Source organism: Primulina huaijiensis, chromosome 13 (genome assembly GCF_012295235.1).
Source record: "Primulina huaijiensis isolate GDHJ02 chromosome 13, ASM1229523v2, whole genome shotgun sequence".
Taxonomy (NCBI): Eukaryota; Viridiplantae; Streptophyta; class Magnoliopsida; order Lamiales; family Gesneriaceae; genus Primulina; species Primulina huaijiensis.
In genome coordinates, this window is record NC_133318.1 from 905,101 (window position 1) to 926,421 (window position 21,321).

The 21,321-nt window shown below is 34.5% G+C and overlaps 4 protein-coding genes across 5 annotated transcripts; 1 reads left to right on the forward strand and 3 right to left on the reverse strand.

The window, feature by feature from the left end:
- Window positions 1-1,058: 1,058 nt before the first annotated feature.
- Window positions 1,059-2,856, reverse strand: LOC140990926 (threonine synthase, chloroplastic-like). The gene has a single exon (XM_073460793.1). The coding sequence runs from the start codon at window positions 2,779-2,781 to the stop codon at window positions 1,198-1,200; it is 1,584 nt and encodes a 527-aa protein (XP_073316894.1). The 5' UTR covers window positions 2,782-2,856; the 3' UTR covers window positions 1,059-1,197.
- Window positions 2,857-3,277: 421 nt separating this feature from the next.
- Window positions 3,278-4,648, reverse strand: LOC140991713 (inorganic pyrophosphatase 1-like). The gene is made up of 4 exons (XM_073461828.1): window positions 4,471-4,648; window positions 4,275-4,396; window positions 3,985-4,189; window positions 3,278-3,907 (listed from the first exon to the last, which is right to left on the reverse strand). Exons 1-4 carry the CDS (start codon window positions 4,606-4,608, stop codon window positions 3,548-3,550), a joined length of 825 nt encoding a protein of 274 aa, XP_073317929.1. The 5' UTR covers window positions 4,609-4,648; the 3' UTR covers window positions 3,278-3,547.
- A 5,683-nt stretch (window positions 4,649-10,331) lies between these two features.
- LOC140991462 (serine/threonine protein phosphatase 2A 55 kDa regulatory subunit B beta isoform-like) lies at window positions 10,332-17,709 on the reverse strand. 2 transcript variants are annotated; one of them, XM_073461422.1, is made up of 14 exons: window positions 17,304-17,709; window positions 15,398-15,501; window positions 15,217-15,312; window positions 14,860-14,979; window positions 14,004-14,210; window positions 13,498-13,589; window positions 12,913-13,031; window positions 12,472-12,595; window positions 12,143-12,266; window positions 11,580-11,648; window positions 11,395-11,486; window positions 11,226-11,303; window positions 11,067-11,137; window positions 10,332-10,973 (listed from the first exon to the last, which is right to left on the reverse strand). In XM_073461422.1, the coding sequence occupies exons 1-14, from the start codon at window positions 17,416-17,418 to the stop codon at window positions 10,837-10,839; spliced, it is 1,548 nt and encodes a 515-aa protein (XP_073317523.1). In that variant the 5' UTR covers window positions 17,419-17,709; the 3' UTR covers window positions 10,332-10,836. The 2 variants fall into 2 exon arrangements, with proteins under 2 accessions (XP_073317523.1, XP_073317522.1); XM_073461421.1 differs by having other exon boundaries at window positions 14,001-14,210.
- A 617-nt stretch (window positions 17,710-18,326) lies between these two features.
- Window positions 18,327-20,612, forward strand: LOC140991007 (small ribosomal subunit protein uS8my-like). Its single transcript, XM_073460909.1, has 3 exons — window positions 18,327-18,566; window positions 18,969-19,129; window positions 20,271-20,612. The coding sequence occupies exons 1-3, from the start codon at window positions 18,437-18,439 to the stop codon at window positions 20,367-20,369; spliced, it is 390 nt and encodes a 129-aa protein (XP_073317010.1). The 5' UTR covers window positions 18,327-18,436; the 3' UTR covers window positions 20,370-20,612.
- Window positions 20,613-21,321: the final 709 nt, after the last annotated feature.

The following is a 21,321-nucleotide window of genomic DNA, read 5'->3' on the forward strand; positions in this document are numbered from 1 at the left end:
TGTTTCATGTCAAACTAATAACCAACAAAAGTTCCTGGCTGAGAGAAACTAAGTTCGGTTCTTGAAAGAAAACAACTAAACAGACAAGAATAGCAAGAGGATTATAGCATCCAACCACAAAAAATGTAAACCACGACACGTATATCAAACCGATTATAGCATCTAGCCTTTAAAAAAGAAAAAAAAAAGAAACAAACAGTAACAAAGCATACCCATGACTCCAACAAGGTAAACACGTTGAGAAGATCCTGCAAAAAGGAAAACCAAAGCTCTCAAGAAGATTTGGTAGGAAACCGTCAAGAATAGGTTTTTGTCCACCATATGAGATGAAATGGAGACAAGGGAAACCCTTCTCAACCTCCTGACGTTACAGGTTTTTTATTACAAAATATCCTCTATTCCAAACCTATGCCCCTACACGTGCAAGATTCTACACAAGATAACTAGTTCGTGATATCTGAACAATTACCTCATACAAAAATTTGATGTTATTGCATCAAAGAACCTATTTCTCAAAATGGACAGAGAATAGGTGAGGGTTTTTACCAAGTGCTAAATTGAAACACCGAAAACAGGGTAAGAATTGTAAAGGCTGAAAGTATGCATGCTCTGTAATAATGCTGCTCTATGAAAAGTGTCTTGATTATTCAAATCCCCCTTGCTTTGGTGAGAAACACCGTTCCCCTTTTCCATTTCACTTCTGAGTCTCGATCAGAAGGAAGTACTAGGCAGGAAGAAAATGGCATGCCAATCAACAGAGTTACTTTGGCGTTAAAACTTCCTCTCAGAGAGATGCCTACTAAATCCAAACAAGATTTCAACAAAAATTAGTGTACCACCAGATTAGTTCACGATAGAGCTAATCTGAAGCAACTGAGTGAGTGCAGCCCCTCCAACAATTGGCTAGTGGAGGGGGAACAGCAAGCACCTTTGAAGCAGAAAAACAATGATAACATTTTATGCATAAATTAATTGAGCTTCATTGAAAAGAGACCACGAAAAAAAGTAAGACAAAAAACAGTAGCATGACCTACGCTATTGATAAAGGCTTCAAAAACAAATGATAAATTCAAAACATTTTTAATTAAAAACAAAAATTCCATCATTAATAACGGCAAAGGTAAATCGAGTCTCTACAGCTAGCTAACCAGCTCAACTCAAGACTAATAGGAAGACAAAACAACAAATTTTAAGCACTCAAAGCATTTTGGAATCCTTGTCGAGCAAATACTTCTTCAGAACATCCATAACCAACCCAAAATCCGCCTTAACTTGCACAGGCGGGTTTGCATACCGGCATTCCATTTCTTTGATCTGATTGGAATGGTAATCAACCTTGGACTGTGTAAACTTCAATCCATGAGCAGTACTCACCACCACGGTCCTGTCTGTTGGTGCAATAATCCCACTATTCCTCAATTTTATCAATGCGGTCAATGCCACGCCAGTGTGCGGGCATATAAACATCCCAGTAGAGTCGGCCTGCGCCATAGCATCCATCAACTCCTCCTCTGTTGCTTCCTCCACAATCCCATTTGAATTCCTCAGTGCATACACCGCTCTATCAATAGAAACCGGATCGCCAATCTGAATAGCTGATGCAAAAGTTGTTCCCGCCTTCACAGCCTTAAAGTCCTTCCAGCCTGACTTGTAATGCAAATATAGAGGATTGGCATTTGCTGCCTGAGCACAAACAAGCCTTGGGATCCTATCAACTAACCCCAGCTCTTTGCACATTTGGAACCCTTTGTAAAATGCATATATATTACCAAGATTTCCACCAGGAACAATCACCCAATCAGGAACTTGCCAATCAAACTGTTGCAAAATCTCAATAGCTGCAGTTTTCTGGCCTTCTAATCTCAAACTATTCAGTGAATTTGCCAAATAAATAGGCAGCTCCGCTGTAATTTCCCTTATCAAATGCATACAGCCATCAAAATCCGTATCAATGCTGAGCACGAAAGCTCCATTAGCAATTGGCTGAACCAGCTGAGCGAGAGAAATCCGGTTTGCAGGCAAAAACACGATGGATGGAATCCCAGCCGCAGCGCAATAAGCTGATAAAGCAGCAGATGTATCACCAGTTGACGCACAACCCACACCCACCAATGGCCGGTTCATTTTGCGCAACCGATTAACTTGACTCACCAAAACAGTCATGCCCAAATCCTTAAAACTACCAGTGTGGCTGATACCACAATGTTTCACCCACAAATCATTCATGCCTAGAAACTGCTTACCGAAACGCTCAGCCCAAAACAGATTCGAGTTCCCCTCAAATGCACTAACAATATCATCACTATCTATCTCGGGTAAAACCCATTCTTTCTTGGACCAAACACCGGAACCGTAAGGCCACGTCGTCTTGCCCACGCGTGAATCAAACAACGAACGCCAATATTCACCGTCAAATTTCTTCAACGCCTCCATATCATGCTCAACGTCGAGCAGACCGCCAGATCGGCTCCTGTAGACGATCTCGTCGAGCGAATAGAATTCATTGGACGTGGGTTCAGCGTTGAACGGAACGTACTTGGCGGAGAAGCTATGGGATGACGTATGGCGTCGGGCCTCGTCCCGAATATTTTCGTCTGCTGAGCGGCGGCTTTTGAGGTGGTTGGATGAAGGTGGTGGTGGGGGTACGGCGGCGGATCCGGAGGATGTGGCGGTGGCTCTGATAACCGGGGCGAGACGAATCTCCGGAGAGATGGCGGATGAATGGTGGGAAAGCGGCTGGGGGTAGAGGAAGGCGGATCTGAAGATGGGAGGAGCCGCCATTGTGGATTCCGGGGCTCCGAGTGTCGCTGGCAGCTGGCCACTGACTTAGGTATGGTATGCTGCTCAATCCAGCTGAGCATACTACCTCTTTATATTTTTGTTTTCGTAATAATTGAAATTTTTTATTTTAACAATTATATTATGACTCACCATGATATCACAATTTTTAATGTAAAATTTTCAATTATTTTAAAAAATAATCTTTTACTATACATTTCAGGATATTATTTTTTTTTAAAAAAATATTGATCAAATCTATTTTTTTAAAATATGCCCAATTTAATAGATTTTCATGGGTATCCATTTTTTGCCCTCTTATATTATTATTATATATATAGATTTAATTGCCAAGAAAACACTAAATATAACATGCATATATTCAATGATGTGATTTTCAGTTGATGGAGCTTTGAGTCTCATTGATGATCCAAATATATTTGCTTTAATTTCATAAACTCGTTCTTGTACTAAATCTTCTAATTTATTTACACAATCCTAATTAAACTTTGATGAGAATATCATAAAACTTTTTTTTCCCCAACAAAATCAAAACAAGAAAACCATATATCATTCCTCGTGGATAGCCCAATCCAACCAAAAGTTGCTAATCTGAGGATTTCAAATATAAAATATAATCTTATCTTAAACTTGCTAAATGTCGAACAAGCACGAATGCGTTTTCTTGCCACGCATACAAGAGAAAAAAAGGTGGAAAAAAAAGAAGTGAAATCAGTTTAATAAAAACCAAATTATCCAATCATATGATCTATTGCTGAACTCGAAGGACATGGGGCCTGCTCTCATGTGCTGCCATCGGAATGCTACCGAACTTACATTCCACCGTCAAAGGTTGAACCGAGCTTTCTTGGATCCTGATTTTTTCTATAAGTTTTAGCAGAACACTTTCTAGCTCTGCTCCATCCACCCATTCATGGATTTCGGCACGTATACATCCCTGATTTTCGCGTATCAAGTTCCACACTGGGAAGTTCTTTCGTGGCATCATGAAGTCTCCTTCCTCCAGCTTCAAACTCGGGCAGAAATCGCCCATCCCGTCGCCGAGATAGATCATCCTTTTCTTCCCTTCTTTGGCTACAGAGCATTTGATCCTTTCGAGAATCATACCCTTTCATTGATTAAACAAACTCAAGATCAGATTCAGGACACGTTCAAATAATAAACATGTATGATATACGTACGTACCTTGCACATGTTTGGAGGGCAAGGATTAATGCAGCCGTGGGGAGATGACTTGAAATCATTGTATGGAGAAATCCTCAACCTCCCTTCATCGTCCCGGTTGCTCGGGTTCGTGTTGATCTCAGAGAAGCAGTATTTTATTCCGAGGTGATCAAGTATTGTCTCGATGAAAAAGATGTTTGCATCACTCACTATCCTCAGATCACACCTAATTTACAAAAACATAAGTATATCAAAATCCGAAAATTTCGGAATTCGTATGCATGTATCATGAGAATTATATATATATATACCCTAAAGCATGTGCCGTTTTGATTGCAAGGACTGTCTTAGGATGTATCGGGACCCTCCTCAGCACTTGTTCAATATCTTCAATGGTTTTTCCTTGTGCATTAAGCTCTATCATCATCCTATCCTGTATTTTTTTTTTTAAACATAAGATATATAAATACACACACACACAAAACCTCTCAAGAAAGTTTCACGTACCATGAGAGAGTTCCAAGGCATGGTGGGCAGAAGCTGGTTGAACAAATCGGTGGCGCCAAGCTCGTCCACCACCCAATTATCGCTATCGGGCTCGATGATCGTCTTGTCAAAGTCGAAAACCACCACGATTCCGGCCATTGAACAAATACGTATACAACTTGATACACATCGAGACTCGTAGAGGGTAAGGGGTATATATAGGGTTGGAAGGAAATCTAAGTGGGCTATGATTCAAATTGTTCTTCGATTCTTTTGGTAAAAATCAGCCGCTGGATTAGGTTCATCCAACGGCCGGGTGTAATTTAAGGGTAATTATATATTTTTTACGAGGGAATAAGAGAATATTCCACGAGAATTGAGTTCTTGTAGGAATCCACTTTCCCACAAGTAAATCGGAATTTATTTAGATAAAAAGATTGTTCTCTATTTGTCGATAGGTTACGAGTGCATTTATTTTAAATTTTAAATAGTTTAGATAAAGATTAAATAAAATATTTTAATAGTTTTAAAAATTTTGAAAAATACTAAAAAAATATTTTTTTATTAAATAAAAATATAATACATTTGAAAAGGTTTTAAACTAGAAGGAGCCGATAATGAAGGATAATATATAATAATATTTATTCCCCGTTCTCGAATAATAAAGTAAAAAAGGATCGATGAATGGTTGGACAAGCACTATCATTCATTCAATCAGGTAATAATAATGTCTATTTATTATACTATAAACCAACATTGTCTCATTATGATTCACCAATTTTTCTTTCCAAAAATCCTCATTACGTATGCTTATAAATCAAAATCTTCACGAAGAATAAGGGATTATGTATTCAATTTTAGAAATTTAATTATTTTTATTAAATTTTATAGATTTTAAAAGTCTAGAAATATCGAACATATCTAGACTTTTATAAATCATATAAAAGTTTACTGATATTCAAATTAGATTTTTTTAGAGTTTTAAAAAGCCTAATAGTATTCAAAATTGACTTTTTAAAAATTTATAGGTGTCAAATATTTCTATAGATTTATAATAATTCTAATATAATTCTTTACGTACAAACATTAAAACTCTAGGTACAATTTTAGAAACTCATAAAATTGTCTTATGCTCATCCTAGAGATTTTGGTAGACTTTTAATCGAACAAAATATCATTCTCTCATATATATATAATTATGATTTGTTTGCATCTCTTTCTGTGTTTGATTCGTTGTTTGTTTCTTTTTGTTTATGTGTGCGTGCGTCAAATTTTTGCATATAATGTGATATGGGGAAGTCTGTACATTTGGCTTTCGATTTCTTTAATAAATAATATGTTTCGATTTATGTATTTTCTCAAACCAAAAGTTGTCGTTTCTAGTTAGGAATTAAACATATCTAATTTCTCTAATTTTATATTTTGTTTTCTCTACTCAAATATTATATTTCATTCTGTTGAAGGAAATTTTTGTTAATTTGATGTGATTAAAAAAACTATAATATTATATAAATGAGAAAAATATATCGATTAAAATCTCAGTAACATATATAACTCTTATTTGTTAATATCAATAAAGTCGGGTAAAAGAGTTTACATGGTTACCTCCTAATCTAATTACATTTGCTTCAAGGTGTGGAAATTCTGAAACATATATAACTCTTATTTTAGTTTTGATGAGGTTCTGTAATAGGATTTCTTAATAAAATAATTGTAAATCATTTTATGCGAGATTAAAAAAACAAATAGTTCCTCAACGGAGAGAAATCCACCAAAAATATATAATACTCAAGATAATAATAGTGAACAATTAAAATCATAGACCATTAAATTATTTGCTAGCTTTTATACAAATAAAAACAAACTTCCTCATAACAGTATTCATTGATTTTATTTTTGTGTCGAGGACTTATTTGTTATTTGCTTCTGTTGGTCAATACCTAGTAAAATATATATATGCTTGTTAGCTTTTTATCATTGTATATTTTCTATCTTATACAATTTATACTATCTATCAGATATTCACAAGCAAATATAATTTGTGGACAACTGAAGACTAGAGTAATGAATTGCTAAAACTCATGTTGATGCTGCAATGCGAGGATGGCGTGATAAAAATGAAGTATTTAACAACAAAACCATAGATAAAAAATACTTCTTGATCTAAACGAAAAACTTGGATGTAAAAAGACTATTACACAATATCAAAGTTATTCAAAGTGGTTCAAACAATGATACAATAATTATTGTAAGCTTATACGTCATAACTCTGGTTTTGGATGAGATTTCGTGACAAAGAAATTCACTGTTAAAGACGAAGTATGAGAGGATATATTATTTTAAGATAAGAGTATTTGAGTTAAAAAATAAAATTTCTATTTATAACCAGAATTATAACTAGTCTTAACACATGATGTTTTTTATTTTTTACCAGTCTTATTCTAAACATGAACACTATTGGACAAACATTTTTGAGGATTATGAAGACTTGAGAATTGCGGTTGGGACAGGAGCTGCTACTGGAAAATACTCGATTGGACTAGAAGCTGACAGTCATGCAAGAACATTTGAGATAGAATAAAATAGGTAAACTAATTTATTTGAGATACCCAAATGATATGCGTGAAATATCGAACACTCTCGATAATGTAGTTTCTAATATAGAATTAATAGGGAATGCATGTGACACTTGCTGAGATGTTATCAAGGAAGTCCCAAATTTGGATAACCGTACTCGATACAAGTTGCTTGATCTGCTTAACACCATATCAAAAAAGATAGATTTCTTGAAAATGACAATTGAAGAGCGTTCAGGATGGATTGATTATAAATTAAATGAATGAGTATTTTTAGGGACATTATCAATAATGAGTTATGTTATATTACAGTTTCTAGACTGATTGTTAAAGTATTAACAAATTCTGGACTTTTGGATTATTTATATAAGTTTTAGTTTTACAAGGAATGGTTTTCGATAAATTCATAATTTTTTTATTTTAATTCTTTGTCTGATATCATGTGATTCATTAAATGTCATATATCAACGTACATGAAGTAGAATGTCAAATGAAAGAAGAGAAATTTGAAGAAGAATTATATGAAACTGTTAGTTATTTGTTGAGGATCCTTCATATGCTAACTAAGAATATAATTAACATATATTACGAACTTGTCCATAGTCTTTTAAATGGACGATCAATAACTTGAAAGTGGATATGATTATCTTCATAAAATATTAAAAGAGGATCAAAACTTTCGAGAAATTTATAGAATGTACCTTGACGTGTTTTTAAAATTGTGTAACATCCTTAGAGAAAAAACATCATTGCAAGATACAAGATATATTTGTATTGAAGAAATGATTGCCACGTTTTTACTTGATGTCGGTTAAAATACTCGATATTGCTTGATTCGTAAAATATTTAGTCAATCACAATACAATACTAACCAAAACTTCAACAAGGTGTTGAGAGCATTGAATCGTATTGCTGTAATGCCTGAAGTAAATATCAAAATTTGTTGATTTAGTAATGTGAGATTACTGAATAATTAACGATTTTTAAATAATGAAATATGACATATCTTGGTCATATGAAGTCCAAATGATTTAAAATTTAGAAAAATCAATGATATAGAAGTTTCATGTTTTGAGTTTTGATAAATTTGATCGTTTGACTGATCCAAATGGATATATCGACGTTGAAAATGTTAAATATTTTATATTATATTATTTTATTAATATAATTTAATATAATATTTAAAAAAAAGAAAAGATAATTTGAGACGGTGAAATTCAATTCCAACGCAAGAGAAGACATCTGAACAGAGAGGTAAGGCAGAGAAAAGAAAGAAAAGAAATAATACATTTTTGAATTTTTTTTCGATCTTGCGACTTATTATATCTGTTGTTGTTTATTATTGTTGATATTGTTGGCTGTCGTTTACTGGGAGACGTATGGATGAAGTTGTTTGTCGCAGTAATAGGGGAGCGACGTATCGATCGACGATATTGATGTCGCCGGAGTAGGTGTGCGACGTATCGTTGATGTTGCTTGATCGACGATATTACTATCGCCGGAGTTGCGGTGTGAAATATCGTTGATGTTTTTGTTGCAGTAGTATATGAGTGATGTTGATATTGTTGATGATTTGATTGTCCAGAGACAGTAAATGGGGTATTTCTGTTATGATTTTTGTTATATTTTATGTTGTTAATATAACTGTTATGTATTTTGATGATATGTGTTGTGTATGCTCACCCTTTGGAGGCTGTTTCTGTTGGACGTGTTACATGACTAGTGTTGAGACATGATAGAAGTGAAAGACTAGGTGTGTTTAGTCAAAGAAGTCATGTAGTTGATAGTGGATGAAGATAATATATCTCATTGTTGTATTTGAGTTATGTGTGTGTATTTATCATACTGTTTCTGCTACACTGATGTAGATAGTGTGATGATTGCACTATTTTGTCGTATATGCATTATATTATTACATTGTTGAAAATAAAATTTTTATGCATACGACGCCACATATTGTATGATTACGTGGCAGGGTTTGGGGTGCCACAATTGCAGTAGATATGATGGTCAAACCTGGATCTGTAGTGCCAGAAAGAATAGGAGAGAGTACAAGATTTTATCTTTATTTTAAAATAAGTAATGAAATTCTTTTTTTGTTGTTATTATTATTAGTACCACTATTTTTATTATGTTTTTCCTGTTATACGATTGCATTGGAGCTATTGATGACACTCGTATTCTAGCAACAATGTATGAGTATGATACTAACAGTTATCGTAATTGTCACGAGACAATTTCTCAAAATGTTTTAACAGTTTGTAAGTTTAATTTAGAATTTATATATGTGTTCAGTGGGTGGGAGGGATCTGCTCATGATTCAAACATTTTGACCAATGCTTTATCAAGAAATAGTGGGCTTAAGGTGCCACAAGATATTTTTTTTGTTCTATATGCTACTTATTTAAAAAATTAGTAATTTTCCAAGATTATATATGTTATCCATTGATTACTTGATTATACAAATACGGTTCGAGAGATAATTTTTTTAAGTGGATTGTGGATATGCACGTCAATTCTTGGTTCTTTTTATAGGTGTTCGTTATCATCTCCAAAAATTCACTGGCCAAAGTCGTCACCCTGAAGATGCAAAAGAGTTATTCAATCTTTGTCGTATCTATTTAAGAAACATCAATAAGAAGATATTTGATATATTTAAATCGTGGTTCAAAATATTCAAAACAGCTCCTCCATTTCCTTATACAACACAGGCAGAGCCTGTATTGGCTTGTGCCAGATTGCACAATTTTCTTCGAAAGGAGTATCGATCTGATGAATTTCCAGTTGAACCAGAGAATGAAGTTCCACAAGTTTCGTCAGAACACGTTTACGAAGATAACAATTTTGATCAAATATTTGACACTCAAGAACAGCAAATGCAAATGCAAATGCAAATGCATGGAGATATACTAAAACAAATCGAATGTGGAGTAACTTTGATCGTATTGACAATAAAGAACCTTAGAGTTTTTTCATAAATACAACTTAAAATTTATTAAATTTCATATCGATTTTTACAAAAAACTTACAAAAAATCCACAAAAGTCAATAAAAATCTGTTTACAAATCTTTAAGATTCTATAAAAGTCAACAAAAACCTACCAAATCCACAAAAATCTATCATTTAAAAAAATCATTAAATCTATACGTTGGATAAACGCCACTAAAAAAATAAAAAGAACTGAGGAAAAGACCAAATTTGTCCTTTAAAGAATCACCTTGCCTCTAAGCAAAAATTATCGTGTACAAATAAATAAAGACAAAGTTGAACACTTCTACAATAGAAATATTAAATGAGAAGGTGAATAAAGGCCATAATGATAATTTCTATAAAAGAAACAAGTACAAGCATTATGCTACAATGAAATTTAATGAATTTCCAGAATAAAACTAACATTTACCTTAGAACTAGGAGCAAACATAAGACCACCTTAGTTTCTGTATGTAGGAGAGCTACAATCACATTCTCTCCAGATTTCTACACGAGACGAACAGACCAGACCCAACACAACACAGAAAGAACAGGAGAACTACATCTTTTCCTTTGATGAGAAGTGAAAAAAAATAAATAAAAGAAATGTTGAGGGTAAAACAACGGAAGGTGAATGGGAATACAGTTGTCTGCTCAGGTAACAACAAAGACACGCAGATATGTTCCGAAATTTGTCATGGTCGCTTATGAAACACAGCACTCGAAGCATGGAATACAGAGGCTTGAGAAATTGATCGACCTTCTCTTCTATTAGATGAAAGAGGCATCTTCAAATGAGTCACCCAAAAATGTTAACCGGTGCTTAGGATTTGTGTTTTTTTATGCATAATACATATACAAGCTATTTGCAGCAGCACAAGCGATTGAATTTTCAGATGGGTGCCACGCAAGGTGGAGTAGTTTTGTAGTGGAGTCAAATGAATTCCCATTTGTATCAACTCCCGGAGTTTCTGCACCTGCAACATAGACCCCAACATTATTTTCAGTCGAGATTATGTTACATGGACACAAGAACCAAGTAGATGAAGAGTTGGGAATGAGAATCACACCTCTTCTGACAACACGAGTGATGCTACTGCTCAACGATCTGGAAGGCCTTGAAGGGTTCTGGACCTGCCTTCTGAAAGAGAGTTGTCCGTAACCAGCAAAGATGAGCACAAAGACTTGAGTTAGCCCGAAAATTCAAAACTTAAAACTGGTAGTAGTACCTCATTGGATTTTTGCTCGCTTCTAGGGAAGTGGCTTCAGTACTGCCCGGAGCACAGCCAAACACGCGGAACATATTGCTGAATCATACCAAGTATTTGTCACATTTTTGTTAGAGAGACATACATGCAAATGACAGTAGGATAAAACTGAGCACAAACTTGAACCTACTTGTAAGAACCAGTAGCCACTCGGTGACCATCACCACTCAGACAGCATTCAAATTTATCAAAAATGGAGTCATTTTCATACAAGTCACAGAGCTGGACATGACAATATTAAAATAGCAACATTTGATCAGATCAAGGGCCACAAAAAAACATCGGGCAAAACGGTCCAGGAGCAAGGCAACTCACCTTTGGTCTTAAATGCTCATGAACCTGGAAAGTTGCAATGGGACCAGCATCCATGTTAACGTCCCACAACTGAAACCAATTTATATTCGAATCATGACATTGAAAATAGCAATGTGAAATCCAAGTAAAGTCAAAAAACTATGGAATCTTGTTATCCTCCAAGTAATGCATTTAAATAGTTTCTATGGCCAGTCAGCGAAATAGCATAACTGAATTACGACATCATATCCAATTTCCAGTGCCAAACTTAAGCTTTAAGTTTTGGAATTTCAGATAAAATATGGCAAGTTAATCTGAGAGCAACAGTTTTTGTTCAATATTTATCTTGAACCACTTATTCATGATAACAAATGCATTTTTCTAACATTAAAATAGTCATGGAAACTATATTGTATCCAGCCCGCATTCTTTACTGAGCAAACAGTGCCCAAAGGCACTGACTACCATCAACTAAATCAGCACGAAGTAAACAGAAAAGTTAATAAACAACGAACTCGTTGGCCAATTAGAATATTAACAACCAATAAAGATAAAAGTGCAAAAATAACTACAGAAAATAAAACCTTAAGGGTCATGTAATCTCGACTAAGAATATATCTTCCATCCTTCGCGAACTTAATATCTGAAATCGAAGCAATTATCTCAGTGAAAAATGATCTTGAACCAGGTGCCTCCTGTTCCTCGAATCTGTTAATGAATGAAAATGAATATCTCATCCAATAAAAACACAAGAAAACAGAGGCTTGGAGCACAAAAAACTCCCCTCACAAAGTACTTAGAATTCCCCACGATTAGCATTCAACTTCTTAAGAAAATTTATTGAGTTTTTATTAAAAAGCAGATAAAATACAAAATCATTAATCAGAAGACTGTAATACAATTGGTCACTTACAGTTTCGAATGTGAATCGCACAGGGCAGATTGTCGCAGATCAACGAGACGAATTGATCCCTTTGAACTACTATATGCTAACATGTTGCAATGAGAAGGATGGAATTCAGCTGAAGTTATCACCTCTGCAAAAAGAAACAAAAATAAGTGAACAGAAGATTACCCCCACAACTTGTTCTTTCAACCTTTTTCCCCAAAAAAATGAAGTTCCCAGACATTTAATTACATTTTAAAAGAGACGTATCACATATCAGAGAGCAAGAATTACAGTAGCCTTAAACCTCTTGATATGACCCCTTTTCCAGTCTTTATGTCACTTAACATTTATCATGACAATCATCAAGCACTTAAGAGGAAATGATACAAAATCTTACGCCAGAAGTGATAATTTAGAAATGTTGAAAAAGATATATGAAGAAAGAAGATAAACAAAAAAACACACCAGTCAGATCCTCCATATTTGTGGGCTTCACGTCAACGATGTTGAAACTTTGATTACTTATTTCCAGGTTCCAAAGATTTATTCGTAGATCATCTGATGATATAAATGTTTCACCGTCGCTGCAAAGCGTTCCAAATATGAATTAATCATGAAACCAGACAAACGAAAATCAATAGAAACAAAGGACGACATGTCATCATGCTAAAACCTAGTGATTATTATTTTTCGTTGCTAACATGTCAACAGGAATGACCACCCTTTCATGAAGTCACAACAGTAGAAGCGCCTCAGTAAGGAAAAATGCATGGGCAAAGGAAAAGGAGAGGGGCATCGAATGACCACAAATCAATGCCATCCACACAGCTCTATTTTCTCTTTTCGTAATTCGAGGCAAATACTTGGAAACACAATTCTCTACAATATTCCTTCCCCTCGTGGATAAATGGTCATCGCCCCCAAGTCTTACTAGTATGACTAGAGTTCTCTCACCAAAGATGAGAACCTAACTATGCCATCTTTTTTTTCAATCATCCTGTCCCACATATATGGAGGTATAATAAGATGAGATAAATTTTGGACCTTTACCTGTTATTTGATATAGAATTGATATGGTAATCATGGGCATGGGCATATACTCTCCTACATCTCGCAACAAGACTGGTCTCACTGCATGTGACCTATAGATTGTACCATCAAGTGTCACAAGAAACAAAGTGAGTGATAAAATATAGAATTGTACTTACCATCATGACGTGCATAAGTTAATTTTGAGGGAATGCCTACAATAATTTTAAGACTGAGAGTTGAGCAATTAATCCTAATGATGTCATCACTAAGCACCACAGCTCAAAATTCAACAGTTATGAGGAAGCCATAAAGGTTATGAGACACATACCCAGGCATATTAAATCATTCAGTAGACAAAATGGATTTTAAATGTTCGAAATAGACAAGAATGGACAACAAACCAATTAGCTTTCATTTACTAAAACCTGACAACCAATTTTTGACCAAACACATAAAAAAGATGGTGCATAACACAGAATTCTTTACATCACAAATAGAAGTGTAGCTTAGTTAAATACGACTACCACTGGTAATCGAAGTGAGGAGATGCCCCCAGGTGGAAAGGATAAGTCATTGCTCAAGTGGTTGTAAAATCGATCAGGACTGCCACCATTTGCCAGATGCAATTTAGGATTCGAAGTAACACTGGAGCTTGCAACAGTATGATTTCCAGCTAGTTTAGATGGGTCAACATTCATATCAGATATTTTCTTGATCTTCTTCTCTTGAACCTGTTTCAAACAACCATTAGGCAAGTTTGCAAATTGAAAACCAAAGGCTGTTTTTGGTTTTGTTTCCGGATTTCTTATTTTTTCTCAAAATATTCAAGGGAAATTTGTACCAAAAGTTCACAGGAGTGCTCATATATATTTAAGTTTGTTTCGGGGGACATTTTCCACTGTAAATGTCAAGTCATAGCAGGTTTTGTTGGTTATATTTAATTTTATCTAAATCGTATGTAAATTTTGACGAATAATCAATTCTCATCTCATAATGGTGTAAATGTATTAAATAAAATGAACCCATATTTAATGTAGTTTGGTCATAAAAAGACATTTCCGAGAAAAAAAAGATATGGAAATCGAACCAACCAACATGTGTAGAGTGAAAAATTCTGGAGTTGGTGAAAGTAATTTAGTAATGCCAAAAGGTTGTATTAATCAATGTCTTAACTCTTAAAAATACATTGAAGGAAAATTAAGGACAGCATTCAAAATCAATTACAATCTGAGAAAAACAAATTCAGAATACGAATAAGATGAGCACAAGTCTGAATGCATAATTACCACAACAAACAACCACAAAGTATTAACTATCATAGCATATTATATCTCAACACCACAAAAATAATTAACAAAAACGAAAAATTCAATATCTAACCTTCCAAAACTTAATAGTTTTGTCATTCGTTGAAAGGAGAAAGAGTGCACCATTAGCTGTCTGACACCATCGAATCTTGTTGATTTTCTCCTCAATTTCCAAACTCTTGAGATAATCAAACTGAAGGAAAAAGATTTTAACGCTATATTATTACTATTCAAACTTTTATCCAATTTTTCCATCGGGGAAAAGGAATTAAAAACAGTGAAAGCAATAGATGCCTTCAAGCAATTTGTCCATTTGAAAACAGAAGCCTCTCTGTTAAATCAAGGCCTGTGCATTTGAAAAAATGATTGAATCTCGAAGGTAGACCCCAGATAACAATAATTAAACACGGGCTGAAATTTGAATAAATACCTCTGGTTCATGGCTCTGAAATTCAGTTTTGTAGCGAAACTCTGGATGCCTAATCGGATAGTCCATCATCTCTAAATCTCTACGATTTCCCCCACGCTGCGATCAAAACTTGTGAATAGAAGATATTTTTTCAAGATGAACATGTCACCATTTAAATAAAACCATCAGATGTTGACCTTACCTCTTTCACATCAGTCCTTTCAAATAAGACCACCCTTCCACCGCGGTCACCAGTAGCCAGATGATCACCAGTTTTGTCGAACTCTATTGCGGATATGATGTCAACTGCCATAAAAAGAATTCAAAATAAAAGCACAGTTTTGAGTTTTCACCCTAAATTTTGGAGTCATAGTTCCTATTAAATTATAACACGGACAACCACTGGAAACATGATTCAGGAAAAATTAAGAAAAAAATATTAATACAAACCGCTGCTAACAATGTTCTTATCTACTCAAGAAGAGGCACAGATTCATAAAATAAGAGCAATGTATCTATAAACTTTTCACTAAATGGGAAACTGTAAGCGATGTAAAATAATAAAATCTATGAATAACCAAATAAATTAGAAAAATCTTTAGCGGATCAACGGTAAAAATTTGGTGGAGAAGCTTATTGCAATTGAACTAATTGAATCTGCGATTCTTCAGAATACTTGTCCTTACCGTGTCTCTAATAAATGGCATTTCAAGTTATTTAAGGTTAAGAAAGTACACAGTAAAACATCCACTTCAGAAGTTAGTAAAATTTCAAACTTCAGCCTTTCTAACAGTTGAAGTCCAATTACGTGTAAATAATAAAGATTACAACGAGACGATCATTACCTGCTTCAGCTTACACATGTCACAATTTACACTTTTGCAAAAAACAATGGAGCCCAATTCTTAACATATATGCAGATCGCGACTATTTTTTTTTTTTTTTGCACGAGACAGATAATGAAAACCAAACATGGCAAAAAACCTGGTATCGAATAAAAAAATCTATAATTGATCACAGTCTATTTTAGAATGATCAACCCAACAACATAATAGCTCACAAATTTTCTTGCCCTACTCCTACTCACCGCCCCCTCTACATGAACCAGTATGCTAATTTGAACCCACCCAAGGTGTACATTGAACAGCATGTCATGTGATTGAAAATTAAACTACGCGACAAAAGTCGATAAATGAATAAACGACAAAAAGAGATAACATTCCCTCTTATATGGAAACAAAATTGCAAATAGACATGATTTTGTCTTTTCTGTTTAAGTGACACCACACAAGCATGTTTTGAATGGCCCCGTTAAGGCATCGAAAATACAAGCATCATTTTGAATCTCATAATAGGTCAGTCAGATCAGTGCGCTTGGGTCAAGCATGTGAAGTCCTGAACCCTTTCAACCCATAAAAGATTTTGGAAGCAATAGAACATATTGTGACAGGTTATTCATACCAAAGACCAAAAACAACAAAAGTTTATAAGCTGCAGCTCCAGTCCAAGATTAAAAAAAAAAGCTGTCCAAGGCTCCAAGCAACAGACAGGGCCAAAAAGTTGACAGAAAACCTTACACCCAGCACCACGTCACAAATTGGTAGACCTACAAAACAACGGTAGCACAGTCGTGGAAAGACCTCCAACTCTGGCTCAGTCACTGCATGAAGTGTATAAAGAGACCAGCTCTCACTTCCCCAACAACATAAAAATAGTTCGGAGTTCAAGCTATAAAGTTGCATCATCTTCAAACTGACCATACACAAAACAATTTCAAAGACATACCAAACATGATCAAAGTCATCAAAACCCACAGTATAACACATTCTTAGGCCAAAAACCAGGTTCATCCCGCATGAAAACCCACCATCAAACTAAAGCTGAACTCTTTTCAATTCACACCCACGCCACTAACCTTTTGCATCATTGATCAAAATAATGGCATGCAGATCACTAATTCACAATCAAACATACTGAAATCCTGCTAAATCAAGCAGTTAACAAACCCAAAAGGGATCAAATAATAGTAATCCTAACCCTAACGAGAAGATCCAAACCAAAAGAAAACATATTTTCCTCACTAATAAAATCAACAACAAAAAATCTACCTTCCTGTACTTCTTCTCCGGCAGTCCGCTCGCCAAACACCTGAGAAAATTTCCACTCGAGCGGTGGCGGACCCAACGCAGCTGAATCCAGCTCTTCACCATCAGCACCGTTCATTATCCTCGACAATCGAAAAAAATCAAAAGCGACAACAAAACAATATCAAAAGGCAACAGCTGATCTCAGTTCCTCCCTATCTTCAGTTCATCAAGAAAAGTTTAAGGAATTGAGAAAGATCAGAGCTAACAGAGAGAATTCGGATTCAGATTCAACCATTATTCAGTGAGTTCATGGAAAAACGCGACGCCGATTATTATTACAAAGGAGGGTGATTCAGATTTTCTCTCTCAATATACTCATGTGTATGTATATGTTTTGGAAGCAAATCCTTTTCACTCTGCCTTTTTTTTTTTTGTTGCAGAAAAAATAAAGGGCAGAAAAAAAACAGATAATTTAGATTTCGGAAACAAAATAAAAAGATAAAACTATGAAATTATTGTCATCTTAATTGTGATGCAAACGAAGAAAGAAATTTTGAGTTCCATGCCAAAAAAATTTCATTAATAAAAAAAATTGGTAATTAATTATATAAATATTTTATAATCCAGCTAAAAAATACATGCTAAAAAAATGAGCTAATGGGTCAATTCGGATAAATTTAGAAAATTTATTTATACTTTTTTAACTTTGGATTAATGAAGATTGTTTTAGAGAAAATTAATTTAAAAACAAACCCAAAAGTCCAAAAAGTTCTTTTTTAATAAAAAAGACAATTCTATTTTTCCAAAACTTAAATTAATTAATATATATTTTTTAAAATGCAAATACTTGTGTGAGACGGTCTCACGGGTTGTATTTTGTGAGACATATATCTTATTTGGGTAATTCATGAAAAAGTATTATTTTTTATACTAAGAGTATTATTTTTTATTGTGAATATCGATAGGTTAACTCATCTCACACATAAAAATTCGTGAGACCGTATTTATTCTAAAAAAAATAGGTAAAATTAAAAATGACACAAACGAGGTTGTATTGGGCCAGAACAGCAGAGGCCAAAAAAGCCCAGATTTGTTGCCCGCCGAAGAGCATCAGAGGGGATTGAAACTGCCGCACAAGACAAGGAGCAGCAGAAATGGGAAGAAGAATACTGAACGACGCCTTGAGAACCATCGTCAATGCCGAAAAGAGAGGTTTCGCTTCAGCTGAGATCAACCCCATCTCTAATGTCATGGCTTCTTTTCTTCGAATCATGAAATTTAGAGGTATACTTAGTCTAAATTTTATCTATTCTTGTGTAGCGACTATGTATGTGTTCTTCGTTGATTTTGAGTGGTGCCGATTGCTTGGAATTTAAGATGACCAAATTGGTTGGATTTGTTCTTTGGACTTTTTCGAAAGATCGATGCTTTTTCTGATTTGCGAGGTTGAGTTTGATATTGGAGTGTAGCGAAAATAAGAGTTTTAAAGTAGCCGATCGAACGAATTTGATTGTGAGAAGTGGTCCTTGAATTTTTTTTTAATATTTCCAATTGGCAAACTAAAGGAATGAAGTGTTTATTGATTCTGCTTTTGTTTTTCACTTTTCCATCACTGAATTCCTTAATCCAAATGAAGCTTTGAGAAATATAGTGGGGCAAAAAAGTGTGATGGTTTTGAAATCACAGGGTACATTAAAGATTTTCAAGTACATGATCCACAAAGGGTGGGGAGGATAACCGTTGAGCTACTGGGGAGGGTTAAAGATTGCCGTGCTCTCACGTATAGACAAGACATTAAGTCTCAGGACATCGAGAAATACAAAACCCGTGCTCTTCCAACACGCCAGGTTTGTTTATTTTCCTCACATTTGAAGTTTGTGTTATTGTGACTGATTAGATTTTCTCATGCCTGCGCATCGTGGAGGAACGGTGAAATTGTAGATTTTTGTTGGAGTTTGAGATTTGCTGCGTCTGGTTTGGATATATTTGGTAGAATCATTTATGATGAGTAGTTAAATGAAGTGATGACAGCTGGGAAGTACATTTGTTTTTTTTTTATTTAGGGTCGAGCTCATGTTGATTTAAAAAAATTTATAGTTGATAATAACTGTGCAACTCAAAATTTTAAACCCTACAACAGCTCAAGCACCACGTTTCGATTGTTATAACCAGCAGAGACAATTATTGAACTCAACAATCTCCTTCCCGATAATTGCACTTCTTGCAATCAATGAGAATCGAACCCGTGATTTTGGTTATGATACAATTGTAGGATCGTTCGTTTGTCACATTACCAAAAGCTGTAGGACCAAGCGCTTGTCGTTTTAACAAAAAAATTATAGCGGGTGGTAATAGTGCAACTCAAATCTTTTAAATTATACAACAGCACAACATGTCAAACACCGTGTTTCGATAGCTCTAACCATCATGAACAATTATTGTACCCAACAATTAAGGTTTCTAATTCATTCGTTTATGGCAGTTTCTAACATTGCAATGGAAAAATTATCTACTTAAGCACCTTTGTTGTAGAAATGACAATAATGTTTTTCCCAGTTCTCGTTTGTTTGGTCTAAATATGATGTATGATGGGTTATTGATCTCAGAGTAAGAACAAAAGGCTCGACTTTTTACTGTATGCCTCTCGATCATACTGGCGAATCCACTTGGTTTTGTACTGGACTAGGTCGCCCTGTAGTGTTCAGTGATTCTCATCAATTACTCATGGATAAAACATGACTCTTTGGAATTTATCATGTATAACTTCATATTTAAGCTATCAACCCCAAAATTATAGTTTAGAACCCTGAAACCATGCCATGCCATTCTTGCAATCTTATTAAACTTTAGTGTCCCGGTGTATCTGTATATTTATGATCATTTATAAAAGTTATTCTTGTGTGATTCTTGTATGACGTCTCTGCATCATGATCCTCGAGTTATGAGGAAATATGTTGACTATCCCTAAATTATTTTCTCCGCATGCAGTGGGGCTATGTCGTGATCACAACTCCAAATGGAGTCTTGGATCATGAGGAAGCAATTCGACAAAATGTTGGCGGCCAAGTGCTGGGATATTTTTACTAGAGATCTGATGGCTCTAGGGAGAAGTTGAAGTAGAAACGGCAAGCCCTGCTTTCTCGACACATTTTGTTCATTTTTGGTCTCCCGGAAACAGCTTTTGAAGAACATTGAATCTGTATTACTGTTTCAAAACGTAGTCGAAAATAATACAGCTCTTTGTTTGTTGCTGCGGTTTAATATAGCTAATACTTTTCTTCCAATACAGCAGTGAATAGCGGAAGAAGTGAGATGTTTGTGTTTGAGTTTAGTCTTTTGGGCGTTGTTTGGTGCAATGTTTGCAAATTTGGTTCCACATGCTGCCATGGCATATTTTTAAGCATAATCACATACTTTTTCATAAGATAGATCAAATAGTGAAAATGTATTAAATTATGGTCTTGTAGCAACCATTGTTCTAAAAATGGTGTATATGTATTATTAATATTATAATTATATTATTTCTTATATAAAAAAATAAATATCTTATCGATAATTTTATTTTATAATATTTTAATATTTAATATGTAAATATACAATTATACAGTTTCTTTTCTTATTAATTACTAACTAAATAAAAATCGTTATTTTTAATTTGTGATAATAGTTTTTGTTTTTAAATATTATTAATATAAAGTTGAAAAATAAATTTAATGATTAATTAGTTTTTAAAATTTTATTTTATATTTTAAAAAATTAACGGATTCACTGGTCCAACTCGTTTCAAATGCATTCCGTTGTCATCTCTACTTGTTTTTGTGTCTTAGATCTTGATCTTTGTTTCATATTTTCGATTGTTTAATATATACTTAGGTGGATAATGATATATCCTACTTAGTTTTCTATGTGGTTACTGTTTACAAGTCTAAAAAATATAAATGAAGCGATGATGACGATGCGGAGAAAAAGGAAAGAAGAAGAAATGAAATGGTGAACGAACAAATGCTCATTGATTGGACCCATGCGTGTTGAGCTTCTA